This window comes from Hetaerina americana, unplaced genomic scaffold (genome assembly GCF_022747635.1).
Source record: "Hetaerina americana unplaced genomic scaffold, ioHetAmer1.1.p SCAF_10, whole genome shotgun sequence".
In the NCBI taxonomy this organism is placed as follows: Eukaryota; Metazoa; Arthropoda; class Insecta; order Odonata; family Calopterygidae; genus Hetaerina; species Hetaerina americana.
This window is the reverse complement of record NW_027286070.1, coordinates 21,926,915-21,944,098: the sequence shown is the minus strand read 5'-3', so window position 1 is coordinate 21,944,098 and position 17,184 is coordinate 21,926,915. Positions and strand designations below refer to the sequence as shown.

The following is a 17,184-nucleotide window of genomic DNA, read 5'->3' as shown; positions in this document are numbered from 1 at the left end:
TAGCACAAAGATATAATCAGATCTTATTAATCATCAAACAACTTAACTCGTAATTTTCATTGATAAAAATCATTTCGCAAGGGAAATCGAAATATTTAATTCTGATAAAATGAGCTTAAATCTCAAAAGATAAAGATGGGTGAAGACTTTCGTTTTTCGAGTGCATATTGATTTGCATTATCCGTGAAGAGGAATTTGCTATGAGGCACTGAGCACATCATTTCTATTAAAACATGCTAAGTAACAGTTATTCCCTTAGCTAATTGGCATGATTGTGACTTTAATCGCGTCTAAGCAAAAGCTTATGCTGTAGTCTTATGCAGTTTTAATACAGGCTGTAGGGTAAAATAATGTTTTCCCGTAGTTGTGTGTTACACATTTGAATTACGCGCAAAGTACACTCGCAGCGCTCCGGGCGCCATCGCTGAACCTGGTGAATCTCCAAACAACTGATGCTAACAGTTGCTAAACGAAATAATTTTCGCGTGTCCATCGCACTTCCGCGTGCAGACCGCGGTCTCTTGTAATTTGTAAATTTTAGATATAGTTAAGTGAACATTTCCTCCCTGTTAAAACCCTACTATTATAATTTAAAATATCTCATATTTTTCTTTCTTTCAAATACCAAGCAGTTTTTAAAATATCCTGTGGCAAAGTCTCGTTTTTTTAATTTATGACACTACCTTCGTAATCGAGGTCTGAAAGAACGTCGAGAGGAATGGGTAAAGATGAAGACGATATTAGCATTTTAGAAAAGACTTTAGGGATTGGGAACACTACACCTAAGGAACCATCAGTTGAAGCGTCACCAAAGAAACCTGCAAGTGAAGATAACCCCGTTAAAAGTGAGGTGCAGGAGAAGCAATGGGGCTACGACCTGTATCCAGAAAGAAGAGGGCAAAAATACCAGCCCAGCTGGTTACGGGTTATGTTCCTTGGTGAAGGAAGGGAGAATATTGATAAGATAAAATGCGAGAGGAGGGCATACTCTTGTGTGCAAAATAGTTGAGTAAAATTTGTGCATATGTGGAAAAGAAACTACTGTGGACCTATGCATTCATTTTAATTATTATCATTCCAGGTCCAATTGTAAAACTCATGATGGGAGCACTGAAACGAGCTGGATGGTACGAGAGTTGTCATAAGCATGACTATACTATTTGAAAATTCATTACTCAGATTATTAATATCGCTCTTAATTTCCTTAGCCCAATTGATATCCGGCGTCACATTTCGTGTGAAGTGTGCGACATTTCTGTTAGTGGCGGATATGATCCTGTGCTCAATCAGGTACCTTCATTCTTGCAAAGTAATTAGTACGATTATATTTACAATGGTAATCGTTTAATATGAACATGTCCACCCAAATTGTATTATCTCCACATCGACAAAGAATTTTGTTAAGTATTGTGATAAAAAAGTAAATACTTGGTTCTAATTCATTAAATATAGAATATTCTTGGGTTAATTTCACTGAAACATTCAATTATAGGTGGTCGTATGCCAGAATGTTGCGCGGTCCGAAGGGATGGTTCAAGGAGTTTTGGCACATGAAATGATCCACATGTTCGATTGGTGCACGAAGAATTTTGACTTTAAAAACGTAGATCATTTGGCATGTAGCGAAGTGAGAGCAGCAAACCTGACTCATTGTTCATTCCTAAGTGCCTGGTTCCAGGGAGATGCTTCTCCTTTTCGAATATCTGAGCAACACCAAGTCAGTTATTTTTCTCTCATATAATGTCTAATATTTTGCTGTTGTTAATAGTAATTTTTGCGTTAATAGTTGAACAAGTATTGAATCGTTTCTAAGGAATGTGTGAAGACAAAGGCGATTCAATCTGTTCTGGCAGTGCGAAAGGTGAGTGAAGAGGAAGCGGTGGCTGCTGTGGAACGAGTTTTCAAGCGTTGTTATGCTGATATGGAGCCTATAGGAAGACGGTGCCGGAGAAACTCAACTGACATGCAAAGGCAAGAATTTGATAGTTTATTAAAGTAACTGTATGGAAGTAATTTCTGAATAGAAACTCCAAAGGAAGTTTAGCCATTAAAAAAAAAATTGGTCAATTAGTGTGTGAGGAATCTATTTATCGCTCAAAGTCAAAATTACTCCCTCAGTTAAAGAATTGAGTTTTAATCGTGTTTTTGGGAAGTGTTAGTCCAGGGGTAGAGTTTTGGATCACTGACCGGCGGGCTCGGGGTCGATTCCCGCCTGTCTAATCGCTCACCCACCCGCACACTTGTTTTGGCACCCTCAGCTTCAACCGAGCTGTTATTCCGTTACCAGAACTTCCATCGAAACCACTAGCGGTTTGGGGAAAGGATCTGGCCTGCCTACCCTGATGTGTGAATTTCGCATGCAACTGTGCTTAGTATTGGGTGAACTCTAACGATCTTTGGGTCAATTCATGTGTTTATAGTTTTTTTATATGATGTGTTGCATTGGCATACATTCAAACAATACTTTAAGAGTTAGGTGCCAACCCAAAAAGAAACACTACTGATTATGATAGCAGTCACATGTTAGGCTTATCCATAACAGAGAAATATCATGTATGCTCTAACATCTTGCTTTTATATCTCTCATGCATTTCATCAATTATGGAATCAAGACAAGTAATAGACATTGTAATTAAATCATAAAGTATTCCAGTCTCTTTTTCAATCTCAAGAAGATGTGTCCACTTACCCAAATGTGATGTTTGTGATACCCTTCTCTCTGAGTAACATGTTCTTGCCAGTTTACATTAGTACTTTCTTTCTTTCTCTCGCAAATTCACAGAAATACTTAATATCAAGTATGCAACCCAAGGTGATATTTGCTGTATTTTAGGTGGTGATGCATCAAAAGTTGACACTTCTTAATTTTTAAAGAAAAGGCCACTTCCTACAAATTGAGTCTTTTAACCGGCTTTAAGTAAACCAGCATTTTATTCTCCTGATTAATGATTCCACTTATTTAGTAATTGGAGTGTTAAATGACTATAATAATTGATACACCCCAAACGCTTGTAACTACTGCAAAATTGGGAGTTGCACTAATCAACTATTTTCCAATGAATCTTTTTTCCTGGCAAAGAAAATTTTCATTGGATAATTTTCTATGACCTTTCTCTCCTTTGTATTCTGAGAATCCTTAACATTAGGGTAGATATATAAGAGGATGAGGAGTTTAGGAAAGAAAATGAAAAGCCCAATGTGTGATTGCTGCTCAGATGTAGAAAATGTTATATGCCTGACTCTTCAATGTCTGCTTACAGTAACTAAGATCTCATTATAAATGTGTTAATTGTGAACGAGTTTTACTCTTACATAATTTTCATGCTATCTTCCTCAAACTGAAGGCTTGATTTTTAAGCATGGCAAAGTCCCAGTTTACCTGAATTAATCTAATTGAAGACAATTTACTCTGATTGGTGTTAAATAACTACAATGCTAGCCAACTTGTTTTTATTACAACAGTCTGATAGGACACGTAAAGGGGATCGAGATGGTGCGGGGGCTAACGTACTGGCTTCCCACCCTGAGGGCACGGGTTCAAATCCCGGCGGTGTTGAATATTTTTCAGAGGTATCTCGATCCCTACTTGAGGTGCTTTGTGGAGGGCACTTTGAGTGAGTACGCCGTCCGTCGGATGGGACGTTAAGCCGCGGACCCCTTGGCGCCTTTCGTAAAGAGTAGGCTAATGCCGACGCCGGGTTTCTCTCCACCCTTCATCCTTTCCTGTCCTTCCCCTATGGCGCAAATGACCTTAGCTGTCGGTCGCCTCCCCTCAAAACTACTACTACTAGGACACGTAAACAAAATATTAGGTAAAATGTATAATCATTTGAAAGGTCGCATTAACTTGGGTAGCACTCGACATAACAAAAATGTGTACCAATTCCTTTCCTTTCAGGTATTTCGTGAACACACTAAAATTCTACATTTTGTTATAAAAAATCTCTTTTCAGCATTCATACCACTTGTACGAAAGAGGCCTGTCCAGAAAGTATCAAGCCATGCAATACTTTGAAAAATATAGCCTACCTAGAACAATGAGGCCTTAGTGTCCTTTGAAGTACTCCAATTGGGGCCTCATACACTTATCGTAGCATCTGTTCCACTTTCTGAAACAATCAGCCAAATTCTTTTTTGGAATGTTCATCTGCTGGTCAGCTGACTATTGGGAGGACTGGGCTTATTCTTCAGGTTCATAGCCATTGACCCATGACTTATATCCAGTTATGACCTTTGGCTCGTAGACATTTCATAATCAGCATGGATTTGTTCCCAACACCTAGCGTGGCCAGTTTCAGCAATTATCCTCTTTGCATCAATTGAAAAGAACATCTGTACGCATTATTTATTCAATTACAGATGAAAATTCATTTTTTGCAAATTTAACTTCTTCTATTCTTGGTATGGATTATCTCCTGGCTGAAAATTGATTAAGATATTCTCAATAAATCATGCCATTCACTATCTGATTGCTTCAAGCCCTAAATACCTTTTTATTCAATTAATGTGCAAATATTTCAATCCTACAACAAAGCTCAAGTGCCTGTTCCATGCAGATCTTCTCTGGTAGCATATTTGCTAATCATAAACGAGGGTAAGGTGAAAAGTTCTCAGTCTGACAATGAAAGACTGTAATTTTTAGGTAAAAAATGATTTTATTTTTCTATATAATCTCTCTTGATTTCAACAGACTAGGCCTAGCGTTTCTCCGACTTTAGTATTCCTTCCCAGAAGTGAGAGTTTGGAAGGCTGTGAAAATATCCATCTATGGCCCTCTCAACATCTTCATTGGACACATAGCACTTTCTAGAAACGAATTTCGTCAAGTTTGGGAACAGGAAAGTCTGAGGGTGCTAAATCAGGAGAATAGGTGGAATAGCCAAGCAAATCACCACAAATCCCATAGTTTTCCCATCACCAACACACCTTTGTGAGCAGGTGACAGGAGATTGTCCTGGTGAAAGATGATTTTTTTTCTTAAAGAAGAAATGCCTCTTCTCCCAAATATTGGCATTCTGTCAGTCAAGAAGGTTGGAGTAATATTCCCCTTTAATTGATCTGCCTTTTTTAAGGTATTAAATAACAGGATCCCTTTCGTATCCCAAAACACTTTGGCCATGACCTTTCCGGCAGATGCGATTGACTTCACTTTCTTTGGCACTGAAACACTGGCTTCCACCCACTTGTTTCAACTGCTGTTTAGTTTCTGGTGTGTAGTAGTTGACCCATGTCTCATCTTTAGTGGCAAATTGCTGCACACAATCTGTTGGTTCCCTCTTGAATGGGTCCAAACATTGTGGCGAAAATCATTTGCGTATTTGCTTTTGATTGGCATTCAGCAAATGTGGCACTCTTCTTGCGCAGAGCTTTTGCTTCCCTAATTCTTTGTACAAGATGTTTTGCACCCTTTCTTCCGATATATTCACAGCCTTAGCTCACTCACCTTCACTTTACTATCATCTAATACGATATTGTGCACCTTTTCGATGGTTTCCGGTGTAGTTTAGGTTTTTGGCTGTCCTTCAAGTGGGTCATCTTTGAGGGATGTACGACCACGTTTCAGTTCAGCTGCCCACTTTTCAACGGGTGACATTTAAGGAGCCGAGTTCTTGTAAACTTTTGCCAACTTCAGCTGAATTTCCTTAGGTTAATCCATCCAAAACGAAGAATTATTTGACTGCATGATATTCAAGTTTTTCTATTTTAACGAAAAACATGAAAGATGACTATTGCAATAATACTTGTAAACAAACTACTTGAGAGATTGAAACTTATCTTGCATACTAATGGCGCGTTCATCCAGGCAGGAATCATAAATTTTTGCTGATTGGAATGCCATCTCTGTGTCAGACTGAGAACATTTCACCTTACCCTCGTACACAAAATGCCACTGGCCATAATTTTCCAAGCCTAAACTAATGATCCAATTGTCATCTAAATCAATTTGCTCAGTGCAAGTTTCTTTAAAAACCACTCCCGACTCTTGAAAATAGCCTAGTTTAATAATCTAGCATGGTGCCTTTCTGTTTTAATGGTCACCTTGTCTTCTTTTCACCTTATAAGTCCATTCTGATCCTGCAATATTTTTCCCTGGGGGTTGATTCACTAGCCCCCCTATACCTGTTTGGTAATTTCAATTTTTTTTTCATTCTTAATTGATTTATCCTAGTCACAATAATCTGGTTCAGACTTAGCCTGTTATAAATAATAGGATTCAACTTAATTTGGCATTCTGCAAGATTACAACAGTGTCATTTGGTGTTCCTCATCCAGTATACCTGCACAGCATGAGATTTTCTTATACTGAAATGTTTTCTTCAGCTCTCCTTGTCAAAAGTGTTTGCTCACTTGTCACAAGTTTGCATCCTTTTGTATTTCAAGTAGGCATTCATTTAAATTTCCATTTCTCCGTGGCATGCCATGATAGTTGAAGCAGGTGAATTGCAAAAGCAGTGTTGAAAACCTTTGGTGGGGAGATATTGGTTTTTATAGTGGTGAAAAGTGAAATGTGCTAAAAAAATAGCCACACAAGAAAAGGGAAGTTTTCCACTATCTAATGAGTCAGTGCAACATCTGGCATGCTATACTCTCGCCGTTTTTACGATACTGGAAACATTCAACCTGGCACTGTTAGTCAGTTGAAAAACTGTGTGGGTATGCTATACTTTTTTGCTATGTGCCGTTGTTCCCCATGTTTACCCATATTCAAATGGCAGGTAGCTGTGAAACATATGGTAGGAAAGGGTGTCCTAAGAAAAGTGGGTTTTGGAGGATAGTCAATTCACAAAGGAATTGTTTAGAAGGTGTAAAGAGTGATCCCAAGACTTAGAATCAAGAGTTTCCCAAAGAATTAATAATTCCCTTTTGTTGAAATCTCTGGAGTGCTTGCTTGTGAAAAGAAAGAAATGTAATATCTAAATAGTACTTATTGCCCTTTTGATTAGAACTTGTGATGATTTTTATTATTATGAATCTGAAACCTTAACAAACAATAATTAGCTAAATATATAATGCTCCCCTCCCTTTAACTGGGACTCCTTTTAATGGACTCCTATTTCAGTTATAACCAGCAGCATTGACCACTTCTTCCCAGAATTGTTTTGGGACTGTATGCATGCATTTCAACATATGCATTATTACATATGTTTTGCCTCTTGCAACACCATTTAAAACCAGGAAAGTATGGAGATATTGTGTGCATATTATTTCCTTTTTTGGCCAATTTGACTCACGTTTTCTACCTGTACACTCTTCTGCCATGTCAGATTGAAATTGATTGAACCTCCTATTGTAGAATTTCATGCTTAATACTTGCAATTGTTTGAATTATGAAATCACCTCACTCTCCTGTTTGGATAATTTGACCCTAACATCCCTGCCATAATCAATACTTAATGTCATAGCATACTGAAAACCTTCTTGGAATCTTCTGCAGTTCCCTCTGGTATAAGTGGCTGCCAGATTAAATCTCTAAGCTACCCACCCTGTCTTTACTTTTCCATTTTTATATGTCAAGCTCATTTAAAAGGAATAAACTATATGTGATCGCAATTTGATCCTCAAGTTAAGATCCCTGTGCTGCCCAAGTCTGTATTTCTCACAGCCTCATTGCAATGTGCAAGTTTTACTTGCAGGAGACTATGCTTGAATTGACCATAAATGACTGCTTTTGTTCAGTTAATGTGACAGAGACAGTTGGCTTCTCATTCTGATCAGAGGTTGGCACCACCAGGTGATTTTCAAAGCAGCACTCATGGTTGTGATGAGGAGGAATTCAGATGCCAAAAGCCACTTGATTAGTATTTCATTACAGCATACAAATAGTATAAACATAAGCCATAAGTCAATAATTTTCAAATTATATTTCGGTAGTGGATTTAGTTTATGATAGCAAAGAATTTCCCTTGTGGAATGAAATGTGCATTTGCAGGTGTAACTTTTTGTAGCTTGTGAGTGTGTATGAGAATTAGCTTTAGCCCTATTTGAATAAGCACTCCTTTCTCTCATGATGTGTAGATTATAGTTTTCTATGGAATGAGGTTTTATATATTAGGGATTGCATAATCATTATTATTACTGCCAGTGCAGTAGATAAAATAGTCAGTTACTGATCAAAGGGTCTTGTGCTCAAATCATGGGTGATGCCTTTAAACAGCTCACTCCAAAAATATTCTTGTTACAATAACATGGTGGTGCTACGTGGAAGGGAACTGACCCCCTTTAACCTGAATGTGTGAATTGCACTTGCCATAAAGCCTATTCAGGGGGAACTTAGCCACCATCTATTTAAAACCAACCCTTGGATTCATTACTGTGGTGGTAGATTACAGTTCCCTGATACTTAACCATTCCATTTCAGTATTAAAAGTGAAGAATGTTTAATTATTATTTTGAAGTAAAATATCAGACTATTGGGAATCTTTTTAATGATACTATAATCCAAAGAGCAAAATTTATATAGTTTCAGTATCCACATAGGCAAATTGATTAACTGTTTTGTACTTTCTGGCACTCTTTGAAGTGAAAAGTAAATGTATGCAGTCTCTTGGGCAATGATAAATCAATTAGTTGTGATATCCTATCACAAAGTTGAGGTGCAGTTAGGTTGTTTGTACTGTTTTCATGGTTTATTTCAGCTCAAAAAGGAGTTATATGATTCTCTTTGCATTAATATTATAAGAGTAATTTTACATAAATATTTTTATTTCAGAGCTTATGTTGAAGGTGTCCATTTGTTTGGCTACCATGAAGATTAGTGTTTTGCTCGTCATCCATTTCTGATTCACTACTCACCGGCAAGAAGAAAATTAAGGCAAGCTTTGCTTTTAATATTTTTTTTTATTATTGATATTTATTTTTGAGTCTGCTCTGGAATAATTATTACTGTGGTAAAGATATTGGTACATTTATTGAATATCATTGGAATTGTATGCATAATATGTGCTTACATCATCACATCATACCTTGCAAGGCTTTGCCAGAAATTATGCATGCATGTTTGCTCAGCCCATAAATCTAAATCATCAGTAAACCAAACTGCTAGCTTCCAGTAGCCTATAAACTTAAAAGCTCTGTGTGTGTTTGAGGGGGATCGAGATGGTGCGGGGGCTAACGTACAGGCTTCCCACCCAGATTCCCAGCCCAGCCCAGGTTCAAATCCTGGCGATGTTGAATATTTTTCAGAGGTATCTAGATCCCTACTTGAGGTGCTTTGTGGAGGGCACTTTGAGTGAGTACGCCATCCGTCGAATGGGACCTTAAGCTGCGGACCCCTTGGCGCCTTTCGTAAAGAGTAGGTTAATGCTGACGCCGGGTTTCTCTCCACCCTTCTTCCTTTCCTGTCCATCCCCTATGGTGTGAATGACCTCAGCTGTCAGTCGCCTCCCCTAAATACTACTACTGTGTTTGAGTTAGGCGGTTCAAATATGAGTCTACTTAACAGTCTAAAATAAATGCTATCTTGCAATTCAATAACTGGGTTAATACAGGAAAAAAAGATTACATTTAAAATTAAATTGAATCAATAAAAAATGACAGAAAATTATAAAAAATATATTTAGAAAGCTATGAAACAAGAATAAGGTTGTTTAAAATATTGCCTTTTGTATAATCTTCTTAATAATACACATTTTTACTTTGATAATGAAAATATTATTTCATAATTTGCTTAAGAATTGTTGTATGGTTCATATTCTACATTCATATAATAATAATAAGTTTATTTGTCCAACGGAAACAGTGTACAGTATTGTGAATACATAGGTGTATAAGACACACCAATTGGAAAGCAATTAGTTGGCAAATTAAAATGCAAAATAGAATTATTACATCAAACTAATATATACCTAAGTTTTACATAGATATCCATTTGTGCTGTAATAACACTCATCTACTACACGTGCCAATAAATTCTTCTTGAGTAGTGAAAATTTTGTCTCAATTTTTCAATTGTTAAACAGTTTCGTGCACATTTACGTTGGTCTTTTAGCTACTTTAGAAAGGTTAGATGATTTCGCTTGTGTATCTTTACATCTAATGGTATTGTGGCCATGATAACTATTTCTAATTGTAAAGTCACTCTTGTTTTTCACTGAATAAGGCACTGAATGAGTACGCAAAGTACAGTTAATATTCCCAAATATTTAAAAAGAGGTCAGCAATGTGCACGATGAGGTTTGAGAGATGGTTGAGAAGGCCAATAATTTGTGGAAATCCATTTGTAACGCAGGAAGAAAGAATGAAAGAATGCATTTCTACCGGAAATGCAAAGTCTATCATTCTTTCGTCATACATTATAATAAGGTTGACTGCATATGATTAATTACCATGCAATTTTTTTTCTGACCTAAAAATACCTAATTTAATGAGGATGATGTTCCCGAGATTACAATTCTGACAAAAGGTTACTGGGTAAAACAAGCCATAATATAGCATTTTTAGGACATCTAAACTTACAGTGAGTTTTAAAACTATATCTGGTGGTAAATGAATTAATTTTATTACATACTTGAGAGATAAGTTCATTTACAAAAAAATTGCAAATGAAAGTACATGCATACCTCTTTATTCACAGAATTGGCTCCTAATAGTAGGTAATTTTAAATTATTAATTGAAAAAGAAAAATAAATGAGCTATTGATATACATCATGATCGCAAGGCAAGCCACCTAATTTAGTATTCAATCTCACCAGAAACTCGAATATGCATTTTTCATGAATTAAATGGATTGATTTTTGGTAAAAATTCTTCTAAAATCATATGTTGATTCATGAATACACCACCAAGTGGCTGCTTACATGAGGATAACTCTTCACTTAGGTTTAGCACTTCAATGCATGTGCACTGGTATCTTGGATACTGGGTGATAGGTAGGAAGCTTAAAAGGTATGGGTATTTATAATTTAATTTAGTCTGAAGCTAGAATTACAGTTGAAATATGTACCCAGTTATATGGCTCTGCCATTGCCAAAAGTGCATATTGGCCAGGATCAAATGAATATGTTTTCATCATTGCAGTATATAGATACAAGATTTATATAAAAAGGTTTGGTAACAATTTTTTCCTGACACGAGTGAAGTGCTGAATTCAGACAGTCAGTTAAGTGTGTGCATGATTATGGATCATATAGGTATTGATAAAATGACAGTGCACACCATTAACACTGAAAATTTGGCGATGCTAAAGATCTGTGCTAAACTTGCCTAGATGGTCTTGATGGATGACTGAGAGTAGAGCCAAGTGTCTGCTTGTGAAGACCTTCAATGGTGTCTCGACAATTCCCCAACCTTCCTGCAGTCCTTACTTGGCATCGGCAGACTCTTTTCTATTCCCAAAAGTGAAATCCTCCCTCAAAGGGCACCAGCATGGGATTCCAAGTGCAGTCAAAGCAGTTTGCCCTCGTACCCTTAGGGATTTTTTGGAATCCACCTACCAGAGAGTCTATGAGTCGTGGAAAAGCCACTGGCAAAAGTCTGTGGATGCCCATCAGATGCAATTTGAAGAATTTAGAGGCATTGTAGCAATATATGAAATAAATCTATTTTTCCGATGCTTTTTATACAAACCATCTATATCTTTGTGATTTTCCCATTGTTTCCGCATGTGCTGTGGAATGTCACATTTGTTTTCTCTGTAGCTAAATGTGGGGGGTTAAGATTTTTAGGGTTATTTTTTACTCACCTGATTAATACTTTTGAAAATAGAATTATTTTCTCTGGTAATTTAATCTGAAATGATTAATTATCCATGTATTCTAATTACATCACCGGTAATGTTATAATGCTGTATTGTTGTTAAAATTATTTCCCATGTTTTTTTCTGCCAATTTAATGTATATAGGCTTTTCTAAAAGGTATTAGGCAAGCCATCATGAAAAATATTGATTGCTGTATCTATATTTAGTAAATGAAGTAGAAAAAATTTGATGTGGGCAGTACTTTACCTTCTCCATCTCATTTTCCTTTTAACGATCGATGATAAGGCCATCATTAGTAGTAAGTACCCTCTTAGTGTCACGGGCCAATATATATTGGCTGGCACGAAGCACCTTGCTGAAATTTAGTTTTGCAGCACTTTGGGGGAAAAAACATTAATGAAGTTACTTTTTTAGATAGGAATGTAATGTTTGTTTTTATTGAACTAAAATGGATTAATTGTTGGTTTTAATATTCAGACATGAAAAATTAATGTATCTATTACCAAAAACATAGTTTGGACAATAATTTGCAACCAAGTACATTTTTTTGTGACGAAAAAGTTGTACATTATTTGTCACATCACAAAAAATACAATAGTTATATTGATATGTTCACATGGAAGCTCTATCAAAATAATCATAAAGAAATGATGAAAATTTATTGACTTTTTGGTGGTCTCTGAACACAATCATTTTCTAATTTCTCATTTTTTTCCCCACTGCTTGTCCAACACCTGTGTTTAACCAGGCAAATGCCATGCATACCTTTCTTGCATTTTGTGCATACAATTTGGGACCTAGACCTCTTCTTAACTTGTTTTCCCCTGCAAATAATGTGATTTTTTTCTTTCCTACCTGGAAGTTGCTTTAGTCTAAACTTTTAACTTAGTAATCAATTGGCCTGCAGGGTTAGTTATGTCATTCTGTTTGCCCTAGCCATTCAGACTCCTGGGTCTTGATGATACTGTTTGTGTATTGAAGCCAAGTCATTTGTTTTGCCAGGCTCTTATCCTGGTAGGTTAAGGAATTCAAGTAATTGTACAAAAAATAACTTTATCCCAAAAATTTATCCCTCAGCTGTATATCCAAGTAAGAATATACCACCATGTCAGTGGTTTCAATGCCATCCATTTACAAATATATTCCATTGAGTTTCAGTGAAAAACAAATTGAAGTATTGTATTTTACCGGTCCATAAGATGCACTTTTTTTACTCGAAAATCACTGTACAGCTGGGTTAATAAAAGATAAAAATGCAAAATTAAAGCCAGGTTGATGAACAACTGTTTATTGGTTTAACTTTGTTTTTGTAACTACTGTAAGGTGTGCAAAGGAGAAACAATTACCTACCTATATAAATGTATTAGCGAATTTTGTGGGGGAATGTTTCTCACTTGAGGTGAACTTCTTAGTAGATGTGCAGGAGATTCTATGACTTTAAAGATTGCATATGTTGGTCATTAATTTTCTAGGATTATCCAAAACCTATGTTGTAGCTAGAATAACTCTTCAAATGACAATACTTGGCCACAATATGTTGTACATTTAAAAATAGATTAAAATTTTCACTCATCATTCTTATTTTGTGATTTGTCTCATCTTTCACAGAGTAAGAATTGGAAAAATCTCAGCACTACTGCCTATAAATATACGCCAGATGTAATGCATAAGTTCCTTTCATATTAAACCAAGTGTTGAGTTGGAGGAAGAGCTAATGAAGAGGATACCATTTGTAGAAAGGCACAACAAGTATGATTTGAATGCAATAGACATTTTTCAAAGATAGCATTTAAATATAGTGAAGGTGTTAATAGAAGATAAATTTTAGAAAAATTGTTGAACTTGTTTCTAATATTACTGAAATAAAGTTATTCTTATAAAAATCCTTTTATTGTTTAAGTGATCGTATTTTGTTGCTTTTCTGGGAATAATTGCATGGAATATTTAGCCTGCATTATATATGGTATATATTGTTTCATAATAATAAATTTTTCACATTCTAAACTTCATTGCAAAATTGTATATGCGTGGAAAGCCAGGAAAATGTTATTCCTACGCCTGACTCACCCATCTAAGAATTTATTTGGATAGGAGGTGCCATCCATAGCACTCTGACATTATTATTTTGAATGGTGACCGTCTTTAATTAAAAATATTTTACCTTATTTTCCTTTGAATCTGAAATATATATTTTTCATTATAACCTTTTGTAATTAGACTTTTCATTGCCATTTAAAACTAATGAAAGGTAAGATTATGCAAGCTAGCTGCCTTTACACTACAGCAGACTTTTACAATACCTTCTGCTATATTCTCGGCTAACAGTTGCAGTACTCCACCCGACAATTTTGCCCCATTTTCACCAGCGTGATACAGGAAAAGCAAAGTACCGTATTATCCCATCGCTAACGTGCACCCAGAACTTTGCAGTTCTCATGAATTTGTATGGATACGGTGTGCCCTGGGCTTCATAGTTATCTTGAATGTGTATAGAGGCTGTGCATCTGTATATACATGTATATATATATATGCACGGAAAAATTATATATAGTGTGTAAAAATACCTCTGGTGCAAGGAGATGTCCCAGGTGAGTGTCATAGTCTCCCATTACACTTGCTTGCTCTCCACCACTTCCTGCGTCTGCATCTTCCAGCTCTTCATTCGCTGAATCTATTTATCTCGCCTTTTTGCTTAGATTGCTTTCTTATGTGTCTGGCAGCCTTCTTTCGCTCGAATGGTGCGGGAGTGGAGATCTCTGGAAGCGTTCTGTTCGTGGCCACGGCGGGAAGACGAGGAGTGAATTTTGGATTGAGGGAAGATTGAGCTGGTTTGGTATGTCAATGGTATTATTGGACGCCGCTCTGCGTATTCCAGGTGGGCTTGAATGAGTTTCACCAACTCTCGCCCTCGATATGTTTCTTGGTAATCCATCCGAAAGGAATTTTTGAAAGATGATTTTACAGCTCGCGATGAACTCTCTTAGCCCGCGTGAAACTGTAGAATCCAGTGAATGGGGGATTTTCAAATCATATCTCTGTCCTATAATATTGCTTTCCTCAATTTATGAATGTCACATAATATTCCTATTTTAATTTCAGATTTCTCCTAATATATTGACCAGGATTTCGTTCCGGGGACCACTTAACAGTATGTAATATTTCGGTGTTCTAGACTACCACGTCGCATCATCCTATTAGAAATATTGGTGTAGTACGTATGTCAAATGTTTGGAGCAGTTACGTGGCAAGGAAAGACTCAGGCAGATAAGTTGATCACTCATATCTCTTTTCATGTACTTAAGATGAAATTCGTTCTCAGTGAAGATAATTACTCATAGTTGAGTTATGTATGTCATTTAAAACTGATGCCGCGTAATTATGACCTGGTAAAAAGTTTATAACTTATAACAATCGTTACATAATATCAAATGTTTTTGAATGTTTTTGCATTCTTAGTTACTAGCCAAATAACATGACTTCAACAAAGGAGATCAAGTTGGTGCGGCAGCTAGTGTATTGGTTTCCCATGCTAAAGGCCTGAAGTTTTTAATTATGAAGTTTTAATGGTAAATTACTTTCATATAGGTATTGAGCAATTTATAGAAAAAATTCAAAACTCTCTAATCATACCCATCATGTCATTCGGCATTAGAAAATCTTACTTCTCTTACTTAATTTAGCCTTAGTTTTATCTGGACCAAATTCATTTAACCATCTGCCATCCAATTATGATGCCATCTTCAGAAAAAGGAAAAGTAATTATAGTTCAACTATGCAGATCCACAAACTTCACCATGCTTTCACCCCTCCCTAGCAAATAAATTTTTATTAGCTTTTAAATATGAATCCCATTTATAGGTAAACAAATAATTTCGACCCGGGGCCCTCCAGTCAGCATTGGACTGCTGACTGGAGGGCCCCGGGTTCGATTTCCGGGCAAGGCACTCTGGGCACCTGCAGCTCCACCCAAGCTATGTGATTTTTCGGGTACCAGGTCTTCCTGGGAAACCATAACTGGCACGGAAGGGTACTGGCCCCCCTACCCTGATGTGTGAATTTTACACGCCGTTGGGCTTAGTGCTGGGTGAACTCGACCATCACCTACTAAACCGACCTTTGGGTTGATTACTGTGTTTATGGTTTTTTTTAAATATTTTAAGAGTATGGCATACTGAGTGACAAATGGATGGTAGATCGTTGAGTTGATTATATGGTACTTTTGCATGATACGCAATCGTTTTTTCACATCGTGGTGCAAGAGAGAAAATTATTCCTTCAACTTTTTCTGTAGACAAAATATCCTGTGTACATTTGAATGTGGGTGAAGGCCAAAGAAACTTAATTGGAGATGCAGTAATATTTTCCCTGAAATATCAGGGACATGCGTTTTGTCAAATCCAAGGAGTCTTCGTCAACAGTTTCGTTTGCTGCATTGTTAAATAAGGAATTTGACCTATTTAGTTCACAAATTTGTATTATATAATTTTGAAATTAATAAAGCTTTTGAATATATTCTTGCGTCAATAATTCTTACGTATAATTGAAATATTAACTACTATGACCGCAGTAATAAAGACCGCGTGAAAGTGGTAACCAGTGAATTGGATTGAAATGCGTGGATCAACTGCACTATTGAAACTGTGTCGAGATCAAGTTCTTGAGGAATTTTCGGAAAATGCTTTTATTAGCTGATATTTAAGTGTTTTGGATCAAACATAACTCTTCCATACTTCACAACTGGCGGATTTCATTGAAATAAAAAATTGCATAAATTAGTGAATATGAACTAGGGAATATTGCAACCAATAAGGGTTGCTGCCCCATTTTAAATTTGAGTATCTAATATTTAACACTCTTCGTGTTTAAATATTACCTCGCTAATATTTAAATACACAATGAAGTCCAGCTCATGTTATAAGATTGTTCTGCAAGTAATCGTAAGGGAACGTGATATTTTATATTAATCGTGCCCAAAGTTCGAACGAATCCCATTAAGCCATATACAAAATGCATTTTGTATGGCCACGTAAAAATTGAATTTCGAAATTACACTGTGGTGTCTCTAGTGGGAAAAGGATGTACTAGGATGAGATGGTATTTGTAGAGATTTCAACTAGTAAAGGCATACGCCATCTGTTGGCTAGATTGTCAACCAATCCGTTGATTAATTTTTTGTTCACTAATTTTCATTTCAGTGTCACCAGAGATTTTGACGGCAGGTTCAGGACGCCGCGGGAGATCAGGAAAACAATTAAATATTGAATATTTTTGTGAAAAGGGCTGCCATTTTTTCCGGGGCCCCGCCGCCCTGCTGGAAAAAATGGCAGCCCTTTTCACAAAAATATTCAATATTTAATTGTTTTCCTGATCTCCCGCGGCGTCCTGAACCTACCGTCAAAATCTCTGGTGAGATTTTTGTGCATATCAGCGAATCCAAAATATTTTGAAGAAAAAAAAATTTCGGCTGCAAAAATAAATCGTGGTAAC

The 17,184-nt window shown here is 36.5% G+C and overlaps 1 protein-coding gene across 1 annotated transcript; it reads left to right on the top strand.

Moving 5' to 3' along the window:
* Window positions 1-499: 499 nt before the first annotated feature.
* Window positions 500-13,582, top strand: LOC139698385 (mitochondrial inner membrane protease ATP23 homolog). The gene is made up of 7 exons (XM_071597283.1): window positions 500-1,004; window positions 1,082-1,127; window positions 1,209-1,290; window positions 1,493-1,717; window positions 1,814-1,971; window positions 8,711-8,812; window positions 13,306-13,582. The coding sequence occupies exons 1-6, from the start codon at window positions 719-721 to the stop codon at window positions 8,754-8,756; spliced, it is 843 nt and encodes a 280-aa protein (XP_071453384.1). The 5' UTR covers window positions 500-718; the 3' UTR covers window positions 8,757-8,812; window positions 13,306-13,582.
* The last annotated feature ends 3,602 nt before the right edge of the window (window positions 13,583-17,184 follow it).

Bases quoted from the DNA above. Each gene is read 5' to 3' on its own strand.
- LOC139698385 (XM_071597283.1), top strand. From the start codon at position 719: ATGGGTAAAGATGAAGACGATATTAGCATTTTAGAAAAGACTTTAGGG. The intron at 1,005-1,081 runs GTTGAGTAAAAT...TTATCATTCCAG, and splicing joins ATACTCTTGTGTGCAAAATA to GTCCAATTGTAAAACTCATG. The intron at 1,128-1,208 runs GTACGAGAGTTG...TAATTTCCTTAG, and splicing joins GCACTGAAACGAGCTGGATG to CCCAATTGATATCCGGCGTC.